The sequence below is a fragment of the Balaenoptera musculus genome, chromosome 6, assembly GCF_009873245.2.
Source record: "Balaenoptera musculus isolate JJ_BM4_2016_0621 chromosome 6, mBalMus1.pri.v3, whole genome shotgun sequence".
NCBI lineage: Eukaryota > Metazoa > Chordata > Mammalia > Artiodactyla > Balaenopteridae > Balaenoptera > Balaenoptera musculus.
The window spans coordinates 115,447,346-115,470,452 of NC_045790.1; the positions used below are offsets into that span (position 1 = coordinate 115,447,346).

General features: G+C 60.1%; 2 protein-coding genes, 1 long non-coding RNA gene and 2 other non-coding genes across 7 annotated transcripts; all 5 read right to left on the minus strand.

Annotated features, from left to right (window-relative positions):
• Positions 1 to 382: 382 nt before the first annotated feature.
• Positions 383 to 5,556, minus strand: LOC118897082. Of its 3 annotated transcripts, none has more exons than XR_005020338.1 (5): positions 5,224 to 5,556; positions 4,267 to 4,355; positions 3,270 to 3,335; positions 2,108 to 2,198; positions 383 to 1,141 (listed from the first exon to the last, which is right to left on the minus strand). It is a non-coding gene; the product is annotated as an uncharacterized LOC118897082 (long non-coding RNA). The 3 variants fall into 3 exon arrangements; XR_005020337.1 differs by having other exon boundaries at positions 383 to 886; positions 3,270 to 3,340; XR_005020336.1 differs by having other exon boundaries at positions 3,270 to 3,340.
• Positions 3,066 to 3,199, minus strand: LOC118897587. The gene has a single exon (XR_005020479.1). It is a non-coding gene; the product is annotated as a small nucleolar RNA SNORA43 (small nucleolar RNA).
• LOC118897589 lies at positions 4,443 to 4,573 on the minus strand. Its single transcript, XR_005020481.1, has one exon. It is a non-coding gene; the product is annotated as a small nucleolar RNA SNORA17 (small nucleolar RNA).
• Positions 5,557 to 11,824: 6,268 nt separating the features above from the next.
• On the minus strand, positions 11,825 to 15,331 carry LCN10 (lipocalin 10). Its single transcript, XM_036854202.1, has 6 exons — positions 15,221 to 15,331; positions 14,326 to 14,465; positions 13,907 to 13,977; positions 13,475 to 13,582; positions 12,411 to 12,509; positions 11,825 to 12,097 (listed from the first exon to the last, which is right to left on the minus strand). Exons 1-6 carry the CDS (start codon positions 15,329 to 15,331, stop codon positions 12,069 to 12,071), a joined length of 558 nt encoding a protein of 185 aa, XP_036710097.1. The 3' UTR covers positions 11,825 to 12,068.
• A 37-nt stretch (positions 15,332 to 15,368) lies between these two features.
• On the minus strand, positions 15,369 to 23,052 carry LCN6 (lipocalin 6). Its single transcript, XM_036854204.1, has 8 exons — positions 22,963 to 23,052; positions 22,644 to 22,783; positions 18,117 to 18,187; positions 17,480 to 17,590; positions 17,026 to 17,127; positions 16,702 to 16,727; positions 16,056 to 16,185; positions 15,369 to 15,430 (listed from the first exon to the last, which is right to left on the minus strand). The coding sequence occupies exons 1-8, from the start codon at positions 23,050 to 23,052 to the stop codon at positions 15,369 to 15,371; spliced, it is 732 nt and encodes a 243-aa protein (XP_036710099.1).
• Positions 23,053 to 23,107: the final 55 nt, after the last annotated feature.

Genomic DNA, 23,107 nt, shown 5'->3' on the forward strand with positions numbered 1-23,107 from the left:
GCTACATCCTGGCAGTTGGTTGGTTGGGGTTATGACTGGAGCCAAGGGCAAGGGCGCTGGAAGCTGAGCCCCCAAGCCGGATCCGGTGTGGTTCAGACAGGGATGTAAGGGTGGGCTGACAGAAGTTTCTTCTCCAGTTCTTCTCTCCCTGTACTGCTTGCTGCACAGAACAGTGCGGCCCAGCCTAGGAAGGCTTCTCCACTGATGCCAATGAGCCACTAGGTGTAACACCCACTGTCCGGGAAAAAGTCAAGGGTCCCCTTTTCCCTGTGCCCTCCTCCCCCCAAAACAGAAGCTGTGAGCCCAGGAGCCTGACCCTCTCACACCCTCAACTTCTGCTGGGGCCTCAGCTGATCAGACAGAGAAACGCAAGTCAAGACAGTTTATTCAAGACCCATTTATTCTCTAGTTCTGCCCACATGGAGACACCCTCCTTGAAAAGGGGTTGAATCCTTCCGTTCACTTTAACACCCTGTGCTGAAAACATGTCTTCCGAGGTTTCAACTCCGAGATCCAGTCTTAAAGCACTGATTCTTAAACCTCATCTAGATTTCTCCCCTTGGATGGGGGGAGATGACCCAAACACAGAGAAGAACAGCTCAGGACTGTGGGCTCTGCTCGCCCAGAAGACCTTGCAGCTCCCCTGACCAGCCGGCTGGAGCCAGGATTAGGGCCCTGAGACGAGGGGCGCCTGCTGGGCTGCTGCCACCGCAGATGGGCCACGCTGCCGTTGGGCGCCTTCCTGCCCCACCGCCACCGGCCCCCAACTCCTGTCCTCTTCATTAGGCTGGCTGTCACCTTTAGTTTCCCTGGAGTCTGGGGATTCCAGACGGTCTCTGCTCACACTTCTGGATCACGCCTGCTGCCTCAGCACTGCTGATTCACACTAGGGGGGAAAAGCACACAGAACTGCTTTTCAGCACACCAACGTTCCACACCAAAGTTATTTGATAAGCCTGCAAGTAAGTTCTTTTTCATCACAGGACACTCCCAAGGCCATGACTTCCTCCGGCTGCCCACTGCCCTTGCCAGCAGACTGGACGTGCGTGGCCACCGTGCCGAGTCGGGCACACCCCCTGGCTCCCCTCCGGCGCGCTCTCCTGGAGAACTGAGGGCGGTGCCCTAGGCGCATCCGCGGGATCTGCAGACAGAAAACCGAGATGACCCACTAGCCGCGCCTCCCCGTGCTGGATGGACTGGACCACAGTCAAGCCTCCTCAGCAGAGCAACTGCTTCTGGAATGCAAGCACACAGCTGCTTAAGCCTCTTCAGCCTCTCCTGCCAGACATGCCAAGCCCTGCTCCCCTCGTCTGAACATTCCACCCAGTTTCTAGGGGAATTCAGCCAGGGAGGTTCTACCAAGTAGGATGGGACAGGAAACCCAGCTGCTGCCGGGCTCAAAGGTGGACCTACCGGAGGTACCGCCACCTGCCACCCTCTCTGCTCAGCAAGTCTGCTTGCTTCCGGCAACTACACTGTCACCCCAACCCCACTCCAGTTGACAAGCCACAGCGCACGATACGAGGAAGCGGGCAAAAACTCTGGTAGCTGCTTAGTAGCGGCCAAGAGTAGCCAAATGTTCAAGATTCTCAAAAAAACAAAAAACAAAACACAACAAAAAACAACAAAATAAAGAGCACACTCCCAAAACTTGGTTTAAGAACCAACCAGACACATGCTGTGCAGGCAGCTCCCGCCCGCCCTATGGTCCCGCCCAAGGGCATGAGGGCTGGCTCTGAGGCTGGGTCACACTAGCTCTGGAGGAAGCCAGCTGTCGTGTCGTGAGGAGCCCCGGGCCCCTGCTAGCAGCCAGAGCACGCCGTCTTGGAAGTGCTTCTTCAGATGCTGCAGCCACAGCCACCCAACCAGGCCGCCTAAGCCACAGGCCTGGCAATCTGCTGCCAACACGCCGTCTAACGGGGAGGTGGCCGAGGTCAGGCCACTGTCCTGCCTCACCACCAGTTCTGCCCACGGTGGCTTTCACTGTCAGCTACTTGGACATTCTCACCTCTCCTCAAAGCACACCCACAACTGATACCATGTGCTTGTATTAAAGGGTCCAAAAGTTCTGTCAGACCCCCAGCCAGGCACCCCGCTCCCAACTTACCTGTCCTGAAGCCAGTCCTAGGGTGACAAGAGCCACACCTGCAGGTCTATTCCACTGACCAGACGCACAGGACCGAGCTGGGCCCACGGACCTGAGAAATGGAATCCAATCTGTGAATCCCTCCCAAATTATTTTCTATAGCCGGGTTTGTCAACCTCGACCCTATCAACATTTGGGACCCTGTAGCTTTACTGTGGGGCCGTCCTGGGCACCACAGGACATGTAGCCACAGCCCTGGCCCCCACCAACTAGATGCCAGCAGCACCCCATCCTTTTCCTGCCCTGCAAGTTGCCACGTGCCCTGGGAGGGGGACAAACTGCCCCTAGTCGAGAGCCGCTAACCTACAGCTTTTGTTCAACCCTCCAACTTAAACATTTCAGGAAACAGCAAAATGCACTCTCCACCTGCAAGGAGACCAAGACACCCCTGGTTTGGATGATCATTTTTAATAGGGTTACGGTTGGCCCGTCGAGGGGCTCCACAAAGGGGCCCGACTTGTGCCTCATCGAAAGGACAAAAGCCAGGAGCGAACCTTGGCCTTCCTTCCAGAGTGACTCATCTCAAGGTCCTCAGAGTACGAGCGCTCGTGGACCAGTGGCTCTGGGCCCCCCTCATCCCCACCTAGGGTCCTACTCTGAACAGGGCCTGGAAACCCCACAGGGCCTTGATACCAGCTCAGTGGCCCTCAGCCAGGGATGCAGGTCAAACTTGCCCAAGGATTCCTAAAAACTCCTCGCCAGACAGACCAACAGAACAATCATTTCCAGTAAAGAGATGCTCTCCTGGTCAATCCCATTGTGCCCAAAGCTTGCCATATGCCCGTACACATATCTCATTTAATTCTCACAACGAGCTTTATTTTATAAAGAAAAAGAATATCAGTGTCTTCAAGGGCCTGCGCACAGCTCCCACCGCAAGCGCACGTGGAAACAAGGTGCTCCCTCACGCAGCTTTTGGGGATGTCCGGCTACAAACCATTCTTAGTGCCCACTGTTCTGAGCACTGAGCGTAGAAATAGCCGCTTCCTCTCCGCCCCAACGTCACAGGTGCAGCAGGGCAGCCGCACCCGTGGTGCCGGCAAGTCCGGCATCTGCAGGGCAGTGTCCCTCGCGCCCGCCCAGCAGGCCTCCAGGAAGAGCTCAGAAAAACCCCGCCTCTCACCTTGGTCTGGACTGTGTCGGCTAGTCATTCTTGCCTAGGTTCACAGGCCAACAGCCGCTGTCCTTCCTGCACTGAACAAAAGTGGTTGGCCCAGAATCAGAGTGCAAGAAAAGCTGGCTGCCGTTATTACTGTTGCCAGTATTTAAAACTAGTGAAGGCTGAGCTTCCCTGGTGGTGCAGTGGTTAAGAATACGCCTGCCAATGCAGGGGACATGGGTTCGAGCCCTGGTCCGGGAAGATCCCACATGCCGCGGAGCAACTAAGTCCGTGCACCACAACTACTGAAGCCCGTGCGCCTAGAGCCCGCGAGCCACAACTACTGAAGCCCGCGCTCCAGTGAAGAAGAGCCCCCGCTCGCCGCACCTAGAGAAAGCCCATGTGCAGCAACGCAGCCAAAAATAAATAAAATAAATAAACTTATATATAAAAAAGAACTAGGGAAGGCTGCTACTGACACATGAACCCTTCACCTTTACACTGTCACCTTTCAGACCCGCAATGGGCAGCCCGAGGCAAAAATTAAAAAGGGCTGCCTATGCCGGCACCTGGCAGTAGGCTGGTGTGTGACGAACCCAGGGGATCACAGTGCAGCCAGGAGGGCCCTCCTTAGAAATCTCTGCACCCTCTCCCAGGGAGCTACTAGTGAGGTCCTAGATAGATCAACAGATCAAAGAAGTACACTAAACAAGGCAACACAGGAAACAGTTCTCTAGAATTTAGAAAAACCTCACGTAAGGTAGCACAGCTGGCCTTCGGAATTGTCTCTGTAACGTTTAAACCTGGCAACTTTATTTCTAGAGTTTCTGGCTGCACAACCCATCATAAAATTTCTTTTAAGAGAGTAACTACCCATGGGTCCGCCTAAAATAAGCCACATTATTTCAGATTCTTAGGTGGTATTACTGAGCTCACGCTGGAAACGAAAATTCTAGTGCCACCCTTTTTTAATCCAATGTGACAAATCTTCAGCAAGTCAGCCTTACTGAAACCCACTCACCTTTCTTGCTCATCACTGCACCAGCGGGTCACTCCTACCTGCTGCCGTCACACACCAGGCAACCTCGTGTTCCGCGGCCAGCCATAGAACTAGGAGGGAATTAAAGTGCTTTTACACGATAGGCTTCAGGCTGCCAGTAAGCACATACCCCGCCCCCCACCGTCAGCACACCGTCAAGTGTCAGACTATCAATCATCCAGATGTCCACGGGCCAGAACGCTGGGCAGAGTCAAGCCTCACTTCTCTCCGCCCCCTAATGACACAAATGCGGCACAGCAGCCGCATCTGCAACGCCTCTAGGGGCAGTGCCTACAGATTAAATAACTCAAGTTTTTATTCCCTGACCACATGGGTGCCCTGGCCCCGTGCTTAGGATGTAACAAAAAAGGCATTCCACTAGCACAAAAATTATTCTTCAGCGCAAACCTGTCCCAGCACACGTGTCAAGTCACCTGAGACCCCAGCAGGCCCCTAGTTCCCAGCAGGCAAACTCCCTAGAGAAAAAAAGAAACCCACGCTTTATAACCACCTTACAAGCCCACAAAAAGGCCCTTCACCCAGGCTTTGTTTTGCTGCATTTGACCTCCAGGCCTACACGTGTCTACACACCAAACCCAGATACCCTCCGTGTTTTACTCCCTGTGTAATGTGGGGGTGTGTGGAAATTGGAGGTTACAATACAGTGGTGCAGACCGCAGGTGATCAAGGGACCAGGCTATGAATGCAGCCACCCCTTCCACAAGGAGGCCACCGCATTCACACCCACTGTACTACACACACACACTGTAATTCGGAAGCCGCCTCACTCTTAGAGCCCAGTAGCAGTGACAACCAGTCCGTTTAAAGACAAAACAGATGGCTAAGAGTATAAAGTGACTTCCTCAAGGTCGCAAGCAGGGAAAGCAGTGGCGCTGAAGGGGGGGGTGGGCAATTTCTGAATGAAATGTCCCGACTCACCCATTAAACTACTGCTGCCTCGCCGTGTTCTCGAGGCTTCAGAGCCGGGAAAGTGCGGAGAGAATAGCAATCCGCGGCGCCCACAGCCCCAGACCCACGATGCTCCGCGAAGGCGCCGGAACCTCGCCGCACCCACCCGCGCCAACACAAAGGAGCTCTGCGCCCGCCTGTCCCGCGGACCCGGGCGCACACCCGACCATCGTGACCCACGATGGAGATGCGGAGAGCGGGGCTCGGCCGGCGGCGGGCGCTGGGGCGGGCGGGAACCCGGGTTCCGGCCCCGAGGCCACGCAGACCCAGCGAGCCGCCCGCTCTCTCTCCCCACCCGCCGCCCGGAAAGGACGCGCGACTGCGCGCCGCGCCTTTTATAGCCTGGACGGCGGCCCGCGAGGCCCAACCCGCGCCCGCCCCGAGTTCGCCGCCGCCGCAGCGCCCTCTAGCGGACCCTCCAGGCTGCACCGCGCACGTGGCGCCTCCAGGCACAGAGGCACTTGATAACGTCTCCCGTAGTTACTGCGCCGACCCCACGAGCGTCCCTGAAGCTGGGGCCATCTCTTTGTTCCCTGCAGAAGGGCCTCCCGCTTTCTGGGGAGGCTTGGCTGAGCTGCTGTCTCTGCCGCAGCCCCCCTGGAGCCCCTGCCCCTCGGGCTGGGTCTGAGGCCCTGCTAAAGCCTTCACCTTTCCTACAGCGTAGGGAACTCTGCCTTCGCTCTCTCAGGAGGGCTCTCCTGGGTCCCACCTCTGACACGGGGTAGGGGCTGCCAGGGGGCGCTGGGGAGCGACACTTTGCCCCCTTTGACAGGGAGACCTCTGAGGTGGGGTCAGAAAGGACCCACCATGAATTCATTAGTCCCCTGAGATTTCTCACACGCTAACAAGTTATTGCTGACTTGGGCTACACCCCAGTGTAAGGTGTTGCCAAAGAGGCAACAATCCTACAGGATTCTCTGTGGTTAGCAGCACCTGTCCTCGGAGCAGAGTGGGGAACCCCAGACCTGCCCCTCTGGGCAGCCCCTTTGGCCCCTTAGCCAAGAGCATTCCCAGCAGCACCCTGTCCCTGGGCAGGGGGGGGTGCCCTCCGCTTGAAGCACGGTGCAGACAGAAGGAGCAATGGGGCGTGGTTTTGCGGGCACAGGCTTAGCTGGTTTGGGGAAGGAAGGACCCGTCCCCAACCACCCACCCACCCACCCACCCACCCAACAGCCTGGAGGAAGCTAAGTCCCAGCCAGAGGGACCAGCTGGCAAGCCAGAGACCCAATTCTCCAAGAAGTTTCCAAAACCGGAGAGGGATTTCCCCTGCCCCTCTCACAGCATCCCTCGGCCACCCCCGGATCGAGTGCTCCACCACCCTGGCCCTGGCGCGGGCCGTCACGCTCCGGTCCCCGAGGCAGGTGGTGATGACGCAGTTGGCCACGCTGTTGAACTGGGCGATGGTGGCACGGACAGTGGGAGCCAGGTGCTCCTTGCCCCTCTCGTCCCGCTGGGACCAGATGGAGCCCAGGCAGTGGTAGGGCACCACCTTCTTGAACAGCTCCTGGGGGCAGGGGGAAGGTCACCTGGCTCTGCCGCACCCCAGCTCAACACCCACAGTCCTCCCCAGGCCCAGGCAGGGTCACTGGTCGGAGCTGGAGCTCTGGAAGCTGGGGACGTAGGGCGCAACTATCTTTGCTCCCAGCCCAACCTCGGCCTCTGGGGACTGCTCCCTGTGGGTCCAGCACAAACCTTGTCTCATACGCTCACGCCCACCCCCCACACAGCCCCGCCTCTGCCGCCCTCCCGGGGGTCTCAGCCCCAGAGTGTGGACCCCTGCTTTCCCAAACAAGGCTCAGAGTGGTCAAGGAGATCTCAGATGTTGGAAACTGTGACCAACGTTAAAATCATGTTTGCATTAGACCGAGTTTCTCCACTTCCAGGGATCTGTTCTAAACAAATGAAGAAGTATGGACGCAGATGTTCCCTTCAGCACAGTGATGGGGGAGAAAAATAGGAAATGGACCCAACATCCACAGTAGGGGCTCTTCGGAAATTCTGATTCAGGGCCCCAGAAAATGCAAAAGAGGAAGAGGATGGACTGACCAGTGTCCACCAGGGGAAACCGGGTTCTGGAAGAGCACATGTCCCAGAATCCTCCCTGCCCGATTCCTGCAAAGGCACAGGCACACACAGAGGGGGAGGGCGGGAAATGGGGCACCACCTGCTAGAGTGGGAGGACTTTGTTCTTTACTTAATTCTTAAATCCTTTAGAATTCATTATTTTACATTTATTGTCCTTGGAGTATAAACCTTTAAAAAATAAAAATGAAATAATGTACTTTACTCCATAGATGAGTGCTAGATAACATACAACCCTCCAGGTCCTCCCGTCCTGTCTCACCTCGGCCTGTGGGTGGGCCGCCCCATGTCGGCTCCCAGCCTCCCTGCCTCTGCCACACATGCCTGTGTCATCCCTCCCCTGAGGGTGGATGGGCTTTGGGACTGGGTTCAAACGAATAGAATTGGGCAAAAGGGATGGGCGGTTGTTTCCAAGACTGGTTTATGAAAAGTCTGTGACTTTCTGCCTGGTTCCCTCCCTCCTGTGTTCATTCTCTTTCCCTGTCTCTGTCTCCCTGTCTCTGGTCCAATGTTCTAGAGAAGCAAGATCAGGTATTAACGAGCTGCCCTAAGAGGCTCCAGTGCAAAGAACCGACACTGGGTCCCGGCCCACAGACAGGAAAGACCCGAGCCCCCGTCCAAACTGAATCCCGCCAATAACCCGAGAATGATCTCAGAGACAGACCCCACCCTGACTGAGCCTCAGCTGAGACCACAGCCCAGCCTCCTGGGGGACCGCGGGGCAGAGGCTCCCAGCTGAGCTGAGCCTGCGTCCTGGTCACAGACACTGAGAGGGGCAGTGTTTGTCCTTGCACGCGCTAAGTTAGGGGATGCTGTCGCATGGCACAGACACCAGGACGTCCTTCCAGCCCCGGGTCTGGCCCTGCCCCCCCATCCCCCCACCTCCGCTCCTCCCCGCTCTCTCCAGCCACACTGGCTCCTGTCTCACCTGCTCTCCGGCCAAATTCTCTTCTGCCTCCGAGTCTCTGCACCTTTGAGCTCCGCCCCAGCTCACCGCTCACAGAGTGTGCAGGGCTGGCTGCTCTTGTCTTTCTGGTCCTGGCATCAGTGTCACCAGGGAGCCTTTTAGACCCCCAGGGGCTCCCGGCCCTTCCTCCAGGGCCCTGACTCATTTCCCTAGAGCACTTGCTCTTCTCTCTCACGTGGATTTGCTTTCCTGCTCTTGTCCATCTGCCCCTCCAGGCCGTGAGCTCCTGCAGGGCAGGGACCATCTGTCATGTCAGCACCGCCCCCGGGCCTAACACAGCCCCTGCTCAGGGTGAGTGCAGGGGGGACAGTAGCTGAATGATCTATAGGGGGTCTCAGAGCCGCCTCCCGCCTCTGAGCAGCTCCCACTGTGTGTGGGCCTGGAGGCTAACAATAAAAGGTGCATGTTGGATCCCCGGCAGGGGGACGCCCAGAATGACCCCGGGTGTCCCTTCCCTGCTCCAGTTGCTCCATCCAGTAGAGTGGGCACAGCCCGCCCCCTGGTGGTCAGCCCCAGAACTGCAGCCCCAGGCAGGAGACCAGAAAACTAACCATAGAACTTGTTGGGGGTCCTCAAGGCAGTGGTTCCACCGGGGCCGAGGGAGCAAAGGAGCAGGACCTGCCGGCTCCTGGGGGACGAGAGGGACCTCAGAGCCTCTCTTGCTCCCCTCGTTCCCTCCACTGTCCTGGTGTCCAGATCACTCCGGAGGCCTCCTCATCCCAACCAGGGCAGTGACTCCACCCACTTCCAAATGAGGACCCCCCCAGGCGCCAACAAGGAGGGTCTTGCCCCTGGTCCCCGATGAGTGGTCCAGTCTCTGCCACCTTCCGCACCCCAGGTCCCCAGTCCCCCAAGTCCCCAGGCTGTCCCCTGCTCAGAAGGGCCTCAGGGGGTAGAAAGCACTTTCCAAGGACTCAGAGCACAGTGGGTCAGGGATGGAGAACCAAGGCCAGCAGACTCCTCTGCAAGCTTATGCGACCTTAGGGATCACCCCATCTGTGCACCCACTTTACAGAGAAGTAAGCTGAGGCCTCCTCTCCTGTAGCCCCTCCACAGTAGGGAGGGGGGTCTCATCTTAGTGCCCGGTGCCAAGAGTAGTGGACACAGGGCCCAGACCCTGTCTTCTCCAGGCAGCTCTAGGGGTGGCCCAAGCCGGGAAGCCCCCTGGGCATCCTGGGGACCCACTGCCATCAGCCTGGCATCTCTCCCCTCCCCGTGCTATGGGACCAGGCATGTTGCTAGAGGGTCATTATCCCTGCCTCGTGGCAGAGCTGCCCCCAACCTCCTTCTCACCCCTCTCACCTTCCCCATATGCACTCCCCTCTGACCCCCAGCAGGGCAGTCCGTGTGTGAGAGTGTGTGTGTTTGTGTGTGTGTGTGCACCTGTGCCCTTGTGGGGAGGCCCAGAGGGATGGGCTCCGCATGGGAAGGGTGGGCAGGGGTCCTCCAGGATCTGAGGGACTCTTATCTCAGAGTAAGCCCCATGGGAGGGTTGAGGTTGGCCGGGGATCAAATCTAGGACGTGGCTGTTAAAGTGCAGACAGGCAACAAAACTCAATCCTGGCGCCGCACTGAGACATGTCCTCAGGGTACAGACCAAATCAAGATTGGGGTGCGATGTTTTTGTTGGACCTCTGGAAGAATTAAGGTGCCAGGGAGGTCCTCGAGGTGCACACAAGGGCCTCTAGGATGCTCGAGGCTGAGGGCCCCCAAATTCTAATCATCAAACCTGGAGAAAGAGGCACATTTCCTAAGGGACTCTGGGTGTGGCCCTGGGCACCTGGAGTACATTGGAGTCAAATGTACAGAAAACCCTCCAAGTGTCGGAAGCCCCGCGTGGCTGAGATGGGGGTGCGGCTGCCGCGGGGCGACTTCTCCAGGCAGGAGGCGGACTGAGCGCCTTGCACACATGGCGTGTGTCCCGGCGCCTCCTTCAGACGTGGCCGGAGCAAGTGAACACGTGAAACGGAAGCGTCTCAGAGGACAGAGCCAAGAGGACAACACACCGGAGCCGCAGAGCCAGTGCTTCACGGACACCCGCCCCCAGAGGGGGCCGCCCCTCCTCCTTCCTGGACGGGAGCTCCCGGGCCACCATCCGCTCTTGGTCCACTGGGGATGCTGACCCCCGGGCTGGGGCCACTTCTCGTTTAGCTGGAAGGTGTGTGATGTAGCGGAGCCCCTGCAGGACGCAGACCACAGGGGTCCACGTTCCAGCGCCCCGGTTACAGGAGACTCGGGGGACCTGAGACGCAAGGTGGGATGAAGACCCCTGACGTGAGCTGTTGTGGCCGAAGTGAGGACCAGGCAGTGACTCAGAGGATGAGGCAAAGTGACGCTGTGCCCGTTCTGAGCCTTCAAAGGGCCCCTGTTCCTTCCCGGCCTGTGTGCCTCCGTCACGGCCACGAGACAAGCGCCACAGCTGAAGAACAAGGGGAGCAGAGCCGGCCCAAATCAACCCACCTCCCGCCGACCCAAAACTGCCAGAACAAATGCAGCTGAGCTCCACAGCTGAGCCCAGCCTACATCAGCCAATCCCAAGCTGAGCCCCAGGCAGGGAAGCTAAATGCATCTGTAGGGGGGAGTTCCCTGGTGGTCCAGTGGTTAGGACTCGGCACTTTCACTGCCCAGGTGGTTAAGACCAGTGGTTAGGACGTGGCACTTTCACTGCCCAGGTGAATCCCGGGTTCAATCCCTGGTTGGGGAACTAAGAGTCCACAAGCCATGTGGCGTGGCCAAAAAAATAATAAAAATAAAAATACATTTGTGTGGTTGTTTGTTAAGCAGCAGGAGCTGACTGATTCAATCCTGTTGTTTTCTCCTTAGGTGAGCTCATCCATGTGCAACCTCCGTCACCAAATAAATATCAGTCACTCCAAAATATCTGTCTCCCACCTTGACCTCTGCTCTAGACTCCCACTCCCTCAGGACACCTGCATCTGGGCATCCCCGAGCTGCTCCAAGCTCGGCCCCGGCCCTGCACCCATGCCCTCCCCTCCATCTCCACCACTCTGGGCTTTTTCAGACTGTTTCCTCTTCCAGGGAGGGCCTGCTCCCTCCCAGCCTCACCATAACTTTCTCAACCCGCACCGTCTTTCCTTTCTCAGCTCAAACGTCACTTCCTCCAAGAAGCCCTCCCTGATCCCTCCTCCCGAACTGGAATGAGCCAGGCCCGCCGTGGTGCGCACTTGGCACCTCTGGACGTATTCCTGAGGGTCTGTGACTGTGTGCTTGGGTGCCTGAGTCCGCGTCCGCCTCTCCTAAAGAGAGAACCACGGCTGCCCGTGGGCCCACTGCTCTCTCCCCAGCAGCCAGCACGATGCCCGCGACATGCACGTGGTGCGTATACGTGCACGGCTTCCTGAGACAGTGTAGGGTGTCACGGGACGCGGAGGACGGTGGCAGAGACTCACTGCAGAGAAAGCACGTGGCACATTACACGGGACCTGTGGTCTATTTTGCAGCAGAAAAGGCCCAGCCGCATCTTTTTTGCCGCGTAATCCAGAGGACACAGGCTGAAGGGGCCTGGCTTCGCACCCCCCGCCCGGTCAGCATGTGCCCCTCACCCCATCCCTCAGTGATCGTAAAGGACCCTGCTGGGCTACAGCCATGGGCCCCGGGTTCCACACCATCAGAGACCTGGGGTCCCCAAACCCCTCTCAACAACCAGTTGGATGTGAAGGCCTGCAATTTGGAACAACACTCCTGCGGTCTAGGTCGACCACAAGTCGAGCCTCAAAGGGAAGAGCAGGTGGGTGGCAGCTCTCTCTCATGGCAGGATGGTGTGTGCACAGGAAGCTGCGGGAGAGGAAAGAGGCAGTGAGGGGGTGGAGGGCTGGCTCTCCCGAGGGCCTCGGGCACCGCAGAGGGCAAAGCCGTGCAGCCCCGGCCCCCAGCCACACGGCAGAGACCTGGCCAAGGCAGCATTTGTGCTCTGGGTGCTGCGGGCTCGCACACGTGGCCGTGCCTTCACGGTGGCTTCAGATCTTTAACAAGTGCCCTTGTCACCGCTCCACCTCTCCGTCCCCCACGGGAGTCAGCGCCCCAGCGGGACGGGCATGGGGCCGGGAGCGGTGCTGCCCGAGCCCGAGCGCTTGCGGCCGCACTTTACCATCTTTCGGGAGAACTGTCACACTGCGGGTGAGCTCCAAAGCCTCACACACGTCTATGAACTTTCTCATACTCAGGAAGCTGGCCGTGCTCTGTCTGCCTGCGGTGGGGAAGCAGAGTCGTGGCATCAGCCGTGCGAGGTTGCACCTGCCCCCCAGCACGGGAACGCCCCCAGGCTTCGGGACAGACAAGCAAGGTGCGTGCGCTCAGGGGCAGGCGGCTACTGGTGGGTGACAGGAAGCGTCGGCCAGGGCGGGTCCCCAGAGAGCCTTGGGGGGTGGGGTCACCACACAGGGTCACCACGCAGGGCCCTCTAGTTCCTTCTGGCCAGTCTGGCCGCTGCCCTTCTCGCTGCATCCCTGGACGGGCCCACCCCGACGGAAACGCCCCAGGACCCCCTCCCGCCCTCTGTGTACCACCCACCCAACCCGGGGCAGAACCTCTTCCTGGTTCACCTCCTGCCCCGCAATCCTGCTGTCAGCCTGGGGGCCTCTGCATGCACGTGGACAGCCCGCCCCCTCCCGGCCTCTGGCTTTCTGACCCCCCTCTGCAATGGCCTCCCCACTTGCCCCTGGGGGTACCTCCCAGACCCTCCCGCGTGGTCTCCACGCAAAGGGTCCCGCGCTCTGCCCTCCCTCCCTCCCTCTGCTCGCATCGTCGGCCAGCCCTACCTCCCCACTTCACCCATCCTGCCAGGCCGCACCCCACGGGCCGTGACCGACCACTGTGGGCTACGTGTGTGTGTCCCCCAAATTCACGTGTTGAGTCCCCAACGGGGTGGTCATAGGAGGCCTTGGGAGGTGATCGGGGTAGCTGAGGTCATGAGCGTGGGGCCCTCATGATGGAAGTGGTGCCCTTACGAGAAGAGGACGAGACCAGAGCACCGCCTCAACCCCTGTGCGAGGACACAGCGAGAAGGCGGCCGTCTGCAAACCACCAGACCCCACAGGCTGGCACCCTGGACTGAGGGGTGAGTGCCCATCGTGTGGCCGCTGGTCTGGTTGTCCGTCACGACGCCCGCCCGGCCCCCACCCTCTGCCCCGCACGCCAGGCCGCTGGACTCACTGAGGAGCAGCAGGGTGTTGGTGGACTGGCCCGCCCGGCGCAGGCGCAGGTAGACCACGCTGTCGCTGTAGTCAGTGGTCAGCACGTGGAAGCCCGCCACCCCCTTCACTGGACGGGAAGAGAAGCACGGAGTCGCCTGCTCGCGCCTGGACGGTGGGCCCTGACCCCCTGACCCCGTCCGCCTGCACGGCGGGGGCGTCTGGAAGGGCCGCAGAGTCCCCTCCACCCAGGCCCCCGGGCACACGCCTGCCACGTCGGCTCTGGGCCACGGTGGCCTGACTGCGTGTCCTGGGCGTTCATCCCCACCGGCCCATGTTCTCGGGGGAGGACAGCCGGGGCCAGTGCGGTCAGTAGCCCAACCCTGGGTCCCGGTGGCCAGGAAGCCCTGGCCACCCCTCCCCCTGCTCTCCCGAGGGCCCGGCGGTTACGCACAGGTGTTCCTGAACACAGCCCTCTTCCTGTCTTTCCGCAGGATCAGCGAGTGTGCCTGGCACCCCTGTGACCTGGGGGGAGGTGGGCTGTGAGCTCGGGGCCAGGGAGCCCCTTCTGGGCTCTGCTGCCCTGGGACTTTCCAGCGTGGACCCGGGCCGGTCCCACAGCTCAGGGGAATTACTCCAAACACCCTCTGCCCGCTGAGCCCCTGGTGGACTGCAGGAGCCTCTCCCAAAAGCAGCCGTTTGAGTTTTAGGGGCAGAGAGTGATGGGTATTGGGGTTTTGGGGACAGTCCTTGTGGGATTTCCAGACTGACCCACGGGCCTGGTCCCCGCCCCCACCCGCCGGCTCCCTTTCCCCTCCCTGGGCTCAGGGGTCTGCAAAGGATGTGCTGGGACCCCTGCCCTGGTCCACTCACCGGTTAAAGACGAGGACCACCTTCAGCTGGCCCATTTTGTGAACCTTCACTACAGACGCCCCCAGCTTCCTCTTGTCTCTGGCCGGCAACAACCCCTGGGTGTCAGAGGCGATGGCAAGGATGTACCAGAACCCTGAAAACTGTGGAGAGGGTGCTGGGGGCATGGGGTCTGGGCTGCCACACGGGTTCGGCCCCCACCCCAGGTCCCAGAGAACCCACAGGACAGGTGACCCTAGCCTGAGGCCCAGGGCACGTCCAGCACCCACAGGCTGGCACGGCCCCTGCCTTGGGGCCCCCGCTGCCACCCCAGGCTGAGGATGCGGATGCCCGGCTGCTCTAAGGCCCGAGGCGGCACCAGGCAGGGCCCTGGGCACCGGCTGTCAGAGCTTCCTGCCCACGTGGGCCTCGTGGGGGCCCCTTCCCTCCCAGCTGGCCCCTGCACCCCGTCCCACTGCTCTCCCTGCAGCAAAGCCCCTCCCAGATGCCCCCCAGTCTGCTCAGCCTGTGCCCATGGCCGCCCCCACAGGAACCTTCCACCCGGCCAGCGGCCTCATTATTCCAGGACGTGTCCTGCTCGTGCTGCCTCCCTTCTGCCCACCTGGCACCTCCGGGCCGCCTCAGGCCACGCCTGTCTGGGGGCCTCTGCTACGGCCCCTCCTCGGGGCTCCTGGCATGTGGCCCACAGCCGTCAGCTGAGTTTTGAAGCCCCAGCCTGTCCCCAAAAGAGGCCATCGGCTGCCCCATGGGGCCAGCAGAAGCCTGTGCCAGAGCCCCCTGAAAGCCCGTCCAGCGGATTCCGGTGGCTCTGCGAAGATTTCCAGGGACCCCTCTTCCTGCTGCCCCTGCCCTCCCTGGCCCCGGCGCCCGGCCAGTGGGCTGGGGGCACGAGACTCACCTTGCCCCAGTTGAGGTTTTGAGACTCCCTGGGGAGCTGCTTCTGCGCCAGGGACCCCCCAGGCAGCTCCGGCACCAGGACCAGCACGGGCAACAGCCAGCCTGGCCCCATCCTGGCCCTCCCCACAGCCGCCCGCCAGACGCCGCGCTTAAATGTCCCAGGCCACCAGCCCTGCGTGGGTGTCCGGCCAGCCTGCAGCCGCGAGCCAGCCTGGTGGGCCAATGGCGGGGAGGGAGCTTGGGGCCCTCCCTCCCCGCACGGAGGGCCAGCCCTACCCTCGGCCCTCGGAGCGGCACAGCTGCTGCCCCGGGATGCCCCAAAGACAGAGACCATGATGTTCCCGAGGTCACCTCCTGGGCTTCCGGTCACCACACGTCCCCTGGAGCCATTGCACCTGGCAAGGAGGCTCCTGGGCCTCCTGTCCTAGCCCCCCGGGGAGAGAGGCAAAGGTCGGAACGTGTCATTGAGTCACTTCACAGGGACGAAAGTGAAGGACGTGAAGACGGGGCTCAGACGGTGCCGGCGCTGACGCGGGGGCTGCCTTCTCGATGCCCTTAGCAGGTACTGACGTGTTTGCATATGTGCACGTGCGTGTGCGTGAAGAGCGTGGCAGCCTGTGTGCACCTGACCTCACCTCAAGTGAGAGGCAGTCCCCACCCTGCTCCCAGCCCACCTCCCCTGACGGCTTGTGCCCTGCCAGGACTCCAGGACACAGGAGGACCGACAGGCTCGAGCCCTCCGGGGTCCCTGCTCCCCCCCACCCCCATCCGAGAGCTCCAGCCAGGAAAAGCCAATCTTTCACACCCTGGGCATCCCAGCCCAGCGCCCTGCCCACACTTCATCCAGATCACAGGGTCTTCCTCCAAATTGAGCGGGCCAGCCTCCTGCCTGCCCGGGGCCGTCGTGAGCCCTGCGGGAGGAGCAGCTGCCTCCAGCCCAGCTCCCACCTCCGGGCCAGAGGGACCCTGGGGAGGGACGGGGCGGCAGGCCTGCACTCACGTCCCCAGGCTGGCTCTGTGCTCTGTGCTCAGCCCTTGACAAGCCCACCCCGCCCATCCTCCTCTCCCTGCAGCCCCCCGGCCCCGAGGAGGCAGCTCCCTGTCGGCTCTTCTGTCTGCTCTCAGCCCAGGGCCCTGCTTGGACACAGGCGAGAGGCATGGCACAGGTTTGTGGAACCGCTTTATTTGAATCTGCATCGAGAGCCCCTGGGAGCAGCCGGCCCAAAGCCCAGCACCCGGGAGGCTGAGCAGGGAGGGTGGCGTCTGGCCAGCCTCCTCCGGTCCCCTGGGGGCTGCAGCATTCACTGGAAACCAAGAGGAACACTGGGGGACCCCGGGCTCGCCCGGAGAGGCAGCAGCTCCCCCAAGCCCCCAGCCCTGCACGGCGGCGGTAGAGCCACTGGGATGGAGGGGCCCCCAGGGCCCCCAGACTCCTCCCACCACACAGGAGCTCAGGGACGCTCGCTCGGGAAGGCCGCTTACCTGGAAGACCTTGTGTGCACAGGTGACTGGGGGAGAAAGCGAGCCGGTGGTGAGGACGGGGCGGGGCTCCCTGCCCAGCCGGGCACCTGGGACAGACTGAGGCCGCAGAGCACCCGGGGCCCTGCACACAGCCCCCCACCCCCCAGACGGGGGCCGTCCCCACAGGTCGGACTTTGGGCGGGGACTAGGTGACTCCTTGAAGACCCCCGAGCCCTGCCTGACTCCCCGAGGCCTGGAGGGTCCCCCAGCGCAGCGGAAGCCAGCCAATGGCCCCACGGTCCGTGCCCCTCAGCGCACGGTGGCGTCAGGCACGGCGACACTCACGGTCCTTCTGCAGCTTGGCCTGCTGCTGGGACCGGAAGCCCAGGCTCCTGCTCCACTTGGTGAAGAGGCCCATGGCCTCCTGGCTGGCCAGCTCCGTGCGGCCTGCAGGGGAGGTGCCCCCGAGAGCCGGGCTGGGGGACGGGGGCGGGCAGGGGGTCCGCAGCAGGAATCAGACAGACGCCTGGGACCCTGCGCTCTTCTGACCCCAAGGCCCTTTACCACGTGCAGCTCCCACCCCGTCCCTCCCTCCAGGCAGGGTCACGTCTCCCACAGAGGACAAGTGCGGGGAGGGGGCGACAGGGAAGGAAGGCTCGGGGCCCCGGTGGGGATTTCATGCAGGGATGAGTGAGGAGCAGAGCGGCCGCCAGCCCGCTGGGCTCTTTCAAGGCCGGGACCCTGGGAGGACGGAGGCCCAGCCCGGCAGGGAGGCCACCGCGCCCGCGGCCGCACTCACTGTACAGCTCCACGGTGCTGAAGGCCTCGTCCTGGAGCTCCAGCTGCGTGAGCACTATGGCATAGTCCCTGAAGTTGGTGCCCAGCACCCGGTACTCCAGCACACCCAGGGCTGGGAGACAGGTGCCGCCGGGGTGGGGTCAGACCTCATGGGGGGCCCCCCCCCAGCAGGCCGAGAGCCGCCCAGCTCTGTCCCCCCGGTCCCTGACCCCCACCCGGCTCCGGCACACAGAGGCTTGCAGTGGCTGATGGACAGCAGGCGAGTCCCAGCTCCTCCTGGGGCGCCCTCCCACGATCCTGTCCCCACGGGGCAAGAGTGCCAGCCGCCTCACCCCCGCACACTACAGTGGGAGGCCTGGGGTCCCAGCTGAGCCTGCCTGACACAGTCAAGTCCTCTGTCCTCAGGACTGGCACCAAACCTCTCACAAAATGAGGACCTTTCACTTCCCGGAGGAGAGCGCCACTGAAGCCTGGGGTGGCGTCGCCCCCTCCCCTTCCCTTCCTGCGTGCTGACCCTGCCTGCAGGGGCAGGCGGCCCAGGGCTGCCAGGGGCAGAACCCAGCCCCGAGGACGGTCAGGGAAATGGAGCCGCCCACACTGCCCGGAAGGACCACCGTGGCTGTGGCCGTCATCCTTACAGGGATTCCCGAACACCCATCTGGAATTTTGTTTCAGCAGTTCCACAGCATGCAGGTGGCATCTCTCCAGCCTGGAAAAGAAAAGGGTCTGTCATCACCCAGGGTCTGTATGCAGGGCAAGAGAAGACAGGTTTGGCCACCCAGACCCGGCCAGGGGCCAGCGTGGCTGCAGAGGGGATTCTGCCTCCCCCTCGGTGGCCCAAGTTACCCAGAAACCCTGCTCTTGACCAAAGCGAACCCGTCAGGGAAACGGGCCGGCTTGGGACCTGCAGAATGTGAATCTGCTCCGTCACCTCCCCAGAGACCCGCTCTGCCAGATCCGCACGGAGAAAACTTAGAAGTTTTGTATTGCTGCTGAGGGCACAAAAGGAGCATGAGACAAACAGGGGGTCTGCAGTTTTGTTTCGTTTTGTTTTTGTTGTTGTTGTTGTTAATTAATTAATTAATTAATTTTTTAAATTTTTGGCTGGGTTGGGTCTATCGTTGCTACACGCGGGCTTTCTCTAGTTGCGTCAAGTGGGGGCTACTCTTCGTTGTGGTGCGCAGGCTTCTCATTGTGGTGGCTTCTCTTGTTGCAGAGCACGGGCTCTAGGCGTGCGGGCTTCAGTAGTTGTGGCACATGGGCTCCGTAGTTGTGGCTCGCGGGCTCTAGAGCACAGGCTCAGTAGTTGTGGCTTACGGGCTTAGTTGCTCTGAGGCATGTGGGCTCTTCCCGGACCAGGACTCGAACCCGTGTCCCCTGCATTGGCAGGCGGATTCTTAACTACTGTGCCACCAGGGAAGCCCCAGGTCTGCAGTTTTGGATGAAGAGACTCAACACCAAAAGGGGCCAAATTCCCTAAGCCGCCAGTCTGTAGAATGAGCAGACCCACTTCTGTAAGCGCAGCAAGATCAGCTCACAGCCCAGTTCCGTGCAAGACACAGGAATAGCGAGGAAAAGCCTGAAAGGAAGTGTAACCAGCAAAAACAAGCCAGTAAACTGACAAGGCGTATTGTGGGGCCCTGAGAGGGAAGACAGTGGGACTTGGCACAGAAATAGACAAATCAAAGGAACAGAATAGAAAGCCCGAAAATAAAGCAAAACGCAGAGGAGGTTAGCGCGAGACAAAGTAGCATCTCAGTCAGTGGAGGAAGAGGGACCACTGGGTGAGTGGAGCTGGGCAACTGGGCCCTCCAGCGAGGGTCACAGCTCGCGCATCCCCAGGCTCAGCCCCGAGCAGGTCAGAGGTCAGAGGCCCTCTCGGCTCCAGGGAGACAGAAAGGCTTCTGAACACAAAACCCAGAAGCCCTGAAAGAAGCCAGGCGTTTACACCTGCACAAAAACTAAAAGAGCCCTTCCTATCAACAACTCCTCGGTGGTATAAGAAAAATGACAAACTGGGAAATATATTTGCATCTAACTTTATCGCAAACATGGCTAAAATCCCTAATACTTAAGGGTTCTTGCAAGTCAATAATAACCCACCCGAGGGAAAAATGTGCAAAAGATATGAACAGACGTTGGGCTGGGAAGGAAACACAGAAGGAACAGGTACCGAGATGTCTCACTCCCTTGTGATCAGAGGAAGAAGCAAAAACTAACGTGGGGCAGTTTGTCGCCTATCAGAGCACAGAGGGAGCAAACGCCGGGTGCTGGCACCAGCTCGGGGGACCCGCCTCATGTGACATGGAGCAACCTCTCCAGAAGGACAGATGCACTTCGGCTCCTAGGGATTTATCCCTCTGAGGCCAGTTCACCAGGGTCCACGCCCCAAAGTGTGTTTCCAGTTGCAAAAGACTGGAGACCACTGTCTGCCCATCAGCAGAGCCCTGGAAGACAGCCCAGTAGAGCATTACCCAGCTATAAAAAATAGTTCCTCAAAAAATGTCACATAGAGTCACCATATGACCCAACAATTCCACATCTGGGTGTGTCCCCAAAAGAGTTGAAAGCAGGATCTCAAAGAGAGATTTGCACACCCGTGTTTACAGCCATGTTATTCACAATAGCCAAAAGCTGGAAGCAGCCCAAGTGTCCACTGACAGATGAACGGGAACACGATGTGGTCCATCCATACGACGGAATATTACTCAGCCTTAAAAAAGAAGGAAATTCTGACACAGGCTGCAAACTGGATGAACCTGGAGTCCGTTATGTTTCATGAAATAAGTCAGATGCAAGACAAATGTAGGACTCCCCCAGGTGAGGCCCTAGAAAAGTCAAATCCACAGGAAGTAGGTGGTAGGGCCTGGGGCTGGGGGAGGGGAGGAGGAGTGAGTATTTAGTGGGGACAGAGCTTCAGTTTAGGAAGATGAGAAGGTCCTGGAGGGACTTCCCTGGTGGCCCACTGGTTAAGAATCTACCTCCCAATGCAGGGGACGCGGGTTCGATCCCTGGTCGGGGAACTAAGATCCCACATGCCGCAGGGCAACTAAGCCCACATGCCTCAACGAAGAGTCCCGCGTGCCGCAACAAAGACCTGACGCAGCCAAAAATAAATAAATTAATTAAAAAAAAAAAAAGAAAGTCCTGGAGATGGATGTGGTGATGGTTGTACAACGATGTGAATGGACTTAATGCCCCTGAACTGTACACTTAAAATGGTAAATTTTATGTTATGTTTATTTTACCACAGTCTTTTAAAACTTTAATAAAGACAAAAGAGAATAAAATTTTAAATGTTTCGAAAGAGGGCAGATTGCCTGGTGACGCAGTGGTTAAGAATCTGCCTGCCAATGCAGGGGACATGGGTTCGAGCCCTGGTCCGGGAAGATCCCACATGCCGCGGAGCAACTAAGCCCACGAGCCACAACTACTGAGCCCGTGCGCCACAACTACTGAGTCTGCGTTCTAGAGCCCGCGAGCCACAACGACGGAGGCCGCGAACCACAAGTACTGAAGCCCGCGCGCCTAGAGCCCATGCTCTGCAGCAAGAGAAGACACCACAATAAGAAGCCCGTGCACTGCAACGAAGACCCAACGCAGCCAAAAATAAAATAAATGAAATAAATAAATTTATTTTAAAAAAAAAAAGAGGGCAGAGACCCCAGGGACTGACACAGAACAGCATTTGGCCCTCGTGTTTAAATGACGTGCGTGGGCCTGCACGTCCCTGAGGAGCTGCAGCAGATCAAAACCGTGGACCACCTGTGGGGAGGGGGCCACTGGCTGAGGTGGGGGAGGAAGGACCCCGGCTTTCCACCCCTGGGGATTCTGATTTTTCTTTTGGCTGTGCCACGTGGCTTACAAAATCTTAGTTCCCCAGCCAGGGATCGAACCCATGCCCTCGGCAGTGAAAGCGCCGAGTGCCAACCACTGGACCGCCAGGGAATTCCCAGGGCACTCTGATTTTTTGAAACACGCAAATGTGTTTCCTGTTCAAAATCTGGCAAATGAAGTTCACGTTAAATGACAAAATGAAACGGCTGCTTGCCTGTCCTGTAAGCCCTGGTCTGAGTGTGAGTCCTGCAGAGGGTCTGGCCGAGGTCCTCAGGCAGAGGCACCTTGACAGGGCTCAGAGCAAGGCCACTCACCAACCACTACCGCAAGCAGATGCCAGAAAGAGTGTCGGAGACCCCCCTCCCCCGCGATCGCCGTGGTCCTCTCCCCGTCCACGGCTGTTCCACAGGGCCCAGGGCTCTCCAGAGGCCAAGTTTCCATATTCGGATTGTTTTCCCACCAGCCTCATCAGGACTCACCGAGCCATGTGGCTTTGGGGCTGCCACCCACGCCACGTGTGACCCCCATGTCCACCCAACACAGAGGGGCCCCCACCCCAGCACAGACCTCCTCTGTCCTTGCTCGTCCTCGGCCAGGCCGGCCCAGGTGGACGGCAGCCCCGCCATCTCCTGAAGGGCGTGAGGGCGCCTCGGGGAGCAGGGGAGAGAGTTCTCCTCTCAGGCCGCGCGATGGCTCCAGATACAGGGTGGAAATGCCCGTGGTGCACCACCAGCTGGTGACTGCCTGGCCTTCCCCACGTGAAAGGTGGGGACGCTAGAACGACACCTCCCCCAGCACGCCATGCCCCCCGCCCCCTGCCTGGCTCCCCCCAGGTGTCCCAGGCAGCAAGGTTCCCCAGCAGCACGACCCCTCCTTCCAGCATCCCTTCCCCCAAGGTGTGCGTGGGGTCTGCTCCACTGGCCCAAATCAGCCAAGGCTCAGCCTGACACCACAAGTCCTGTCTGATAAATGACCTCAGTGACCACGTCTTCTGGGGGATTCATTTTCCGAGAGAACCAGGGGTTCGAAGCCACAGATGCACGGACCCACCTTAAGGAGCAGCTCAGGAGGGCCTTAAGCAAATAAGAGGCCTTTCCCGCTGACCAGAGACCCTGCCAAGCTAACCAAGGGCCTGGAACAGCAGGCGGGGCGGTCAGAAGCTGTGCCCGGCCCCGGTGGAGAAGGCGTGAGTCCCACCCAGGGGCACCCCAGCCGGGAGTCCAGGGATGCAGACCCCAGACGCCAGGCAGAGGGTGGCGCTCAGAGCAGAGCCCAGCGCGGAGGGAGGTGAGGGCGGGGCCCTCCGTCCAGACCCCAGCCCCACGCACCTGTGCCGGGAGGACAGCATCTTCAGGGTGTTCTCTGGCGTGAGGGTCACCACGACCCCCTCGATGTTCTTTGTGGCCTTCTCCACCACAAAGTCCTTCTCCCCCGAGGCCACGGCGAGAATGTACCAGGACCCCAGGAGCTGACGGAGGAGGAGCGGGTGAGGGGGCCTGTCCCTCCAGCCCTGGCCCATCCTCTTGATCTGGGGGCCCTGACGCAGGTCAGCCCATCCACCCACAGCCCCCGTGGTCTGGGCTGGCACTGGGGGAGCCCAGAGGCTGTGCGGCCCCAAGGCATGTGCTGGCACAAGAGGGCTGTCACCTGCCGAGGGTCCAGCCTCCCCAGCCACGCGGCCCGGGCCCTGGGCACCAAGACCAAAGCCAGAAGGGCGGCGAGCAGCACACCCCTCATCCTCTCAGAGCTCTGCACACCAGCACACCTGCGCGGGGGCCCAAGGGTGAGCGAG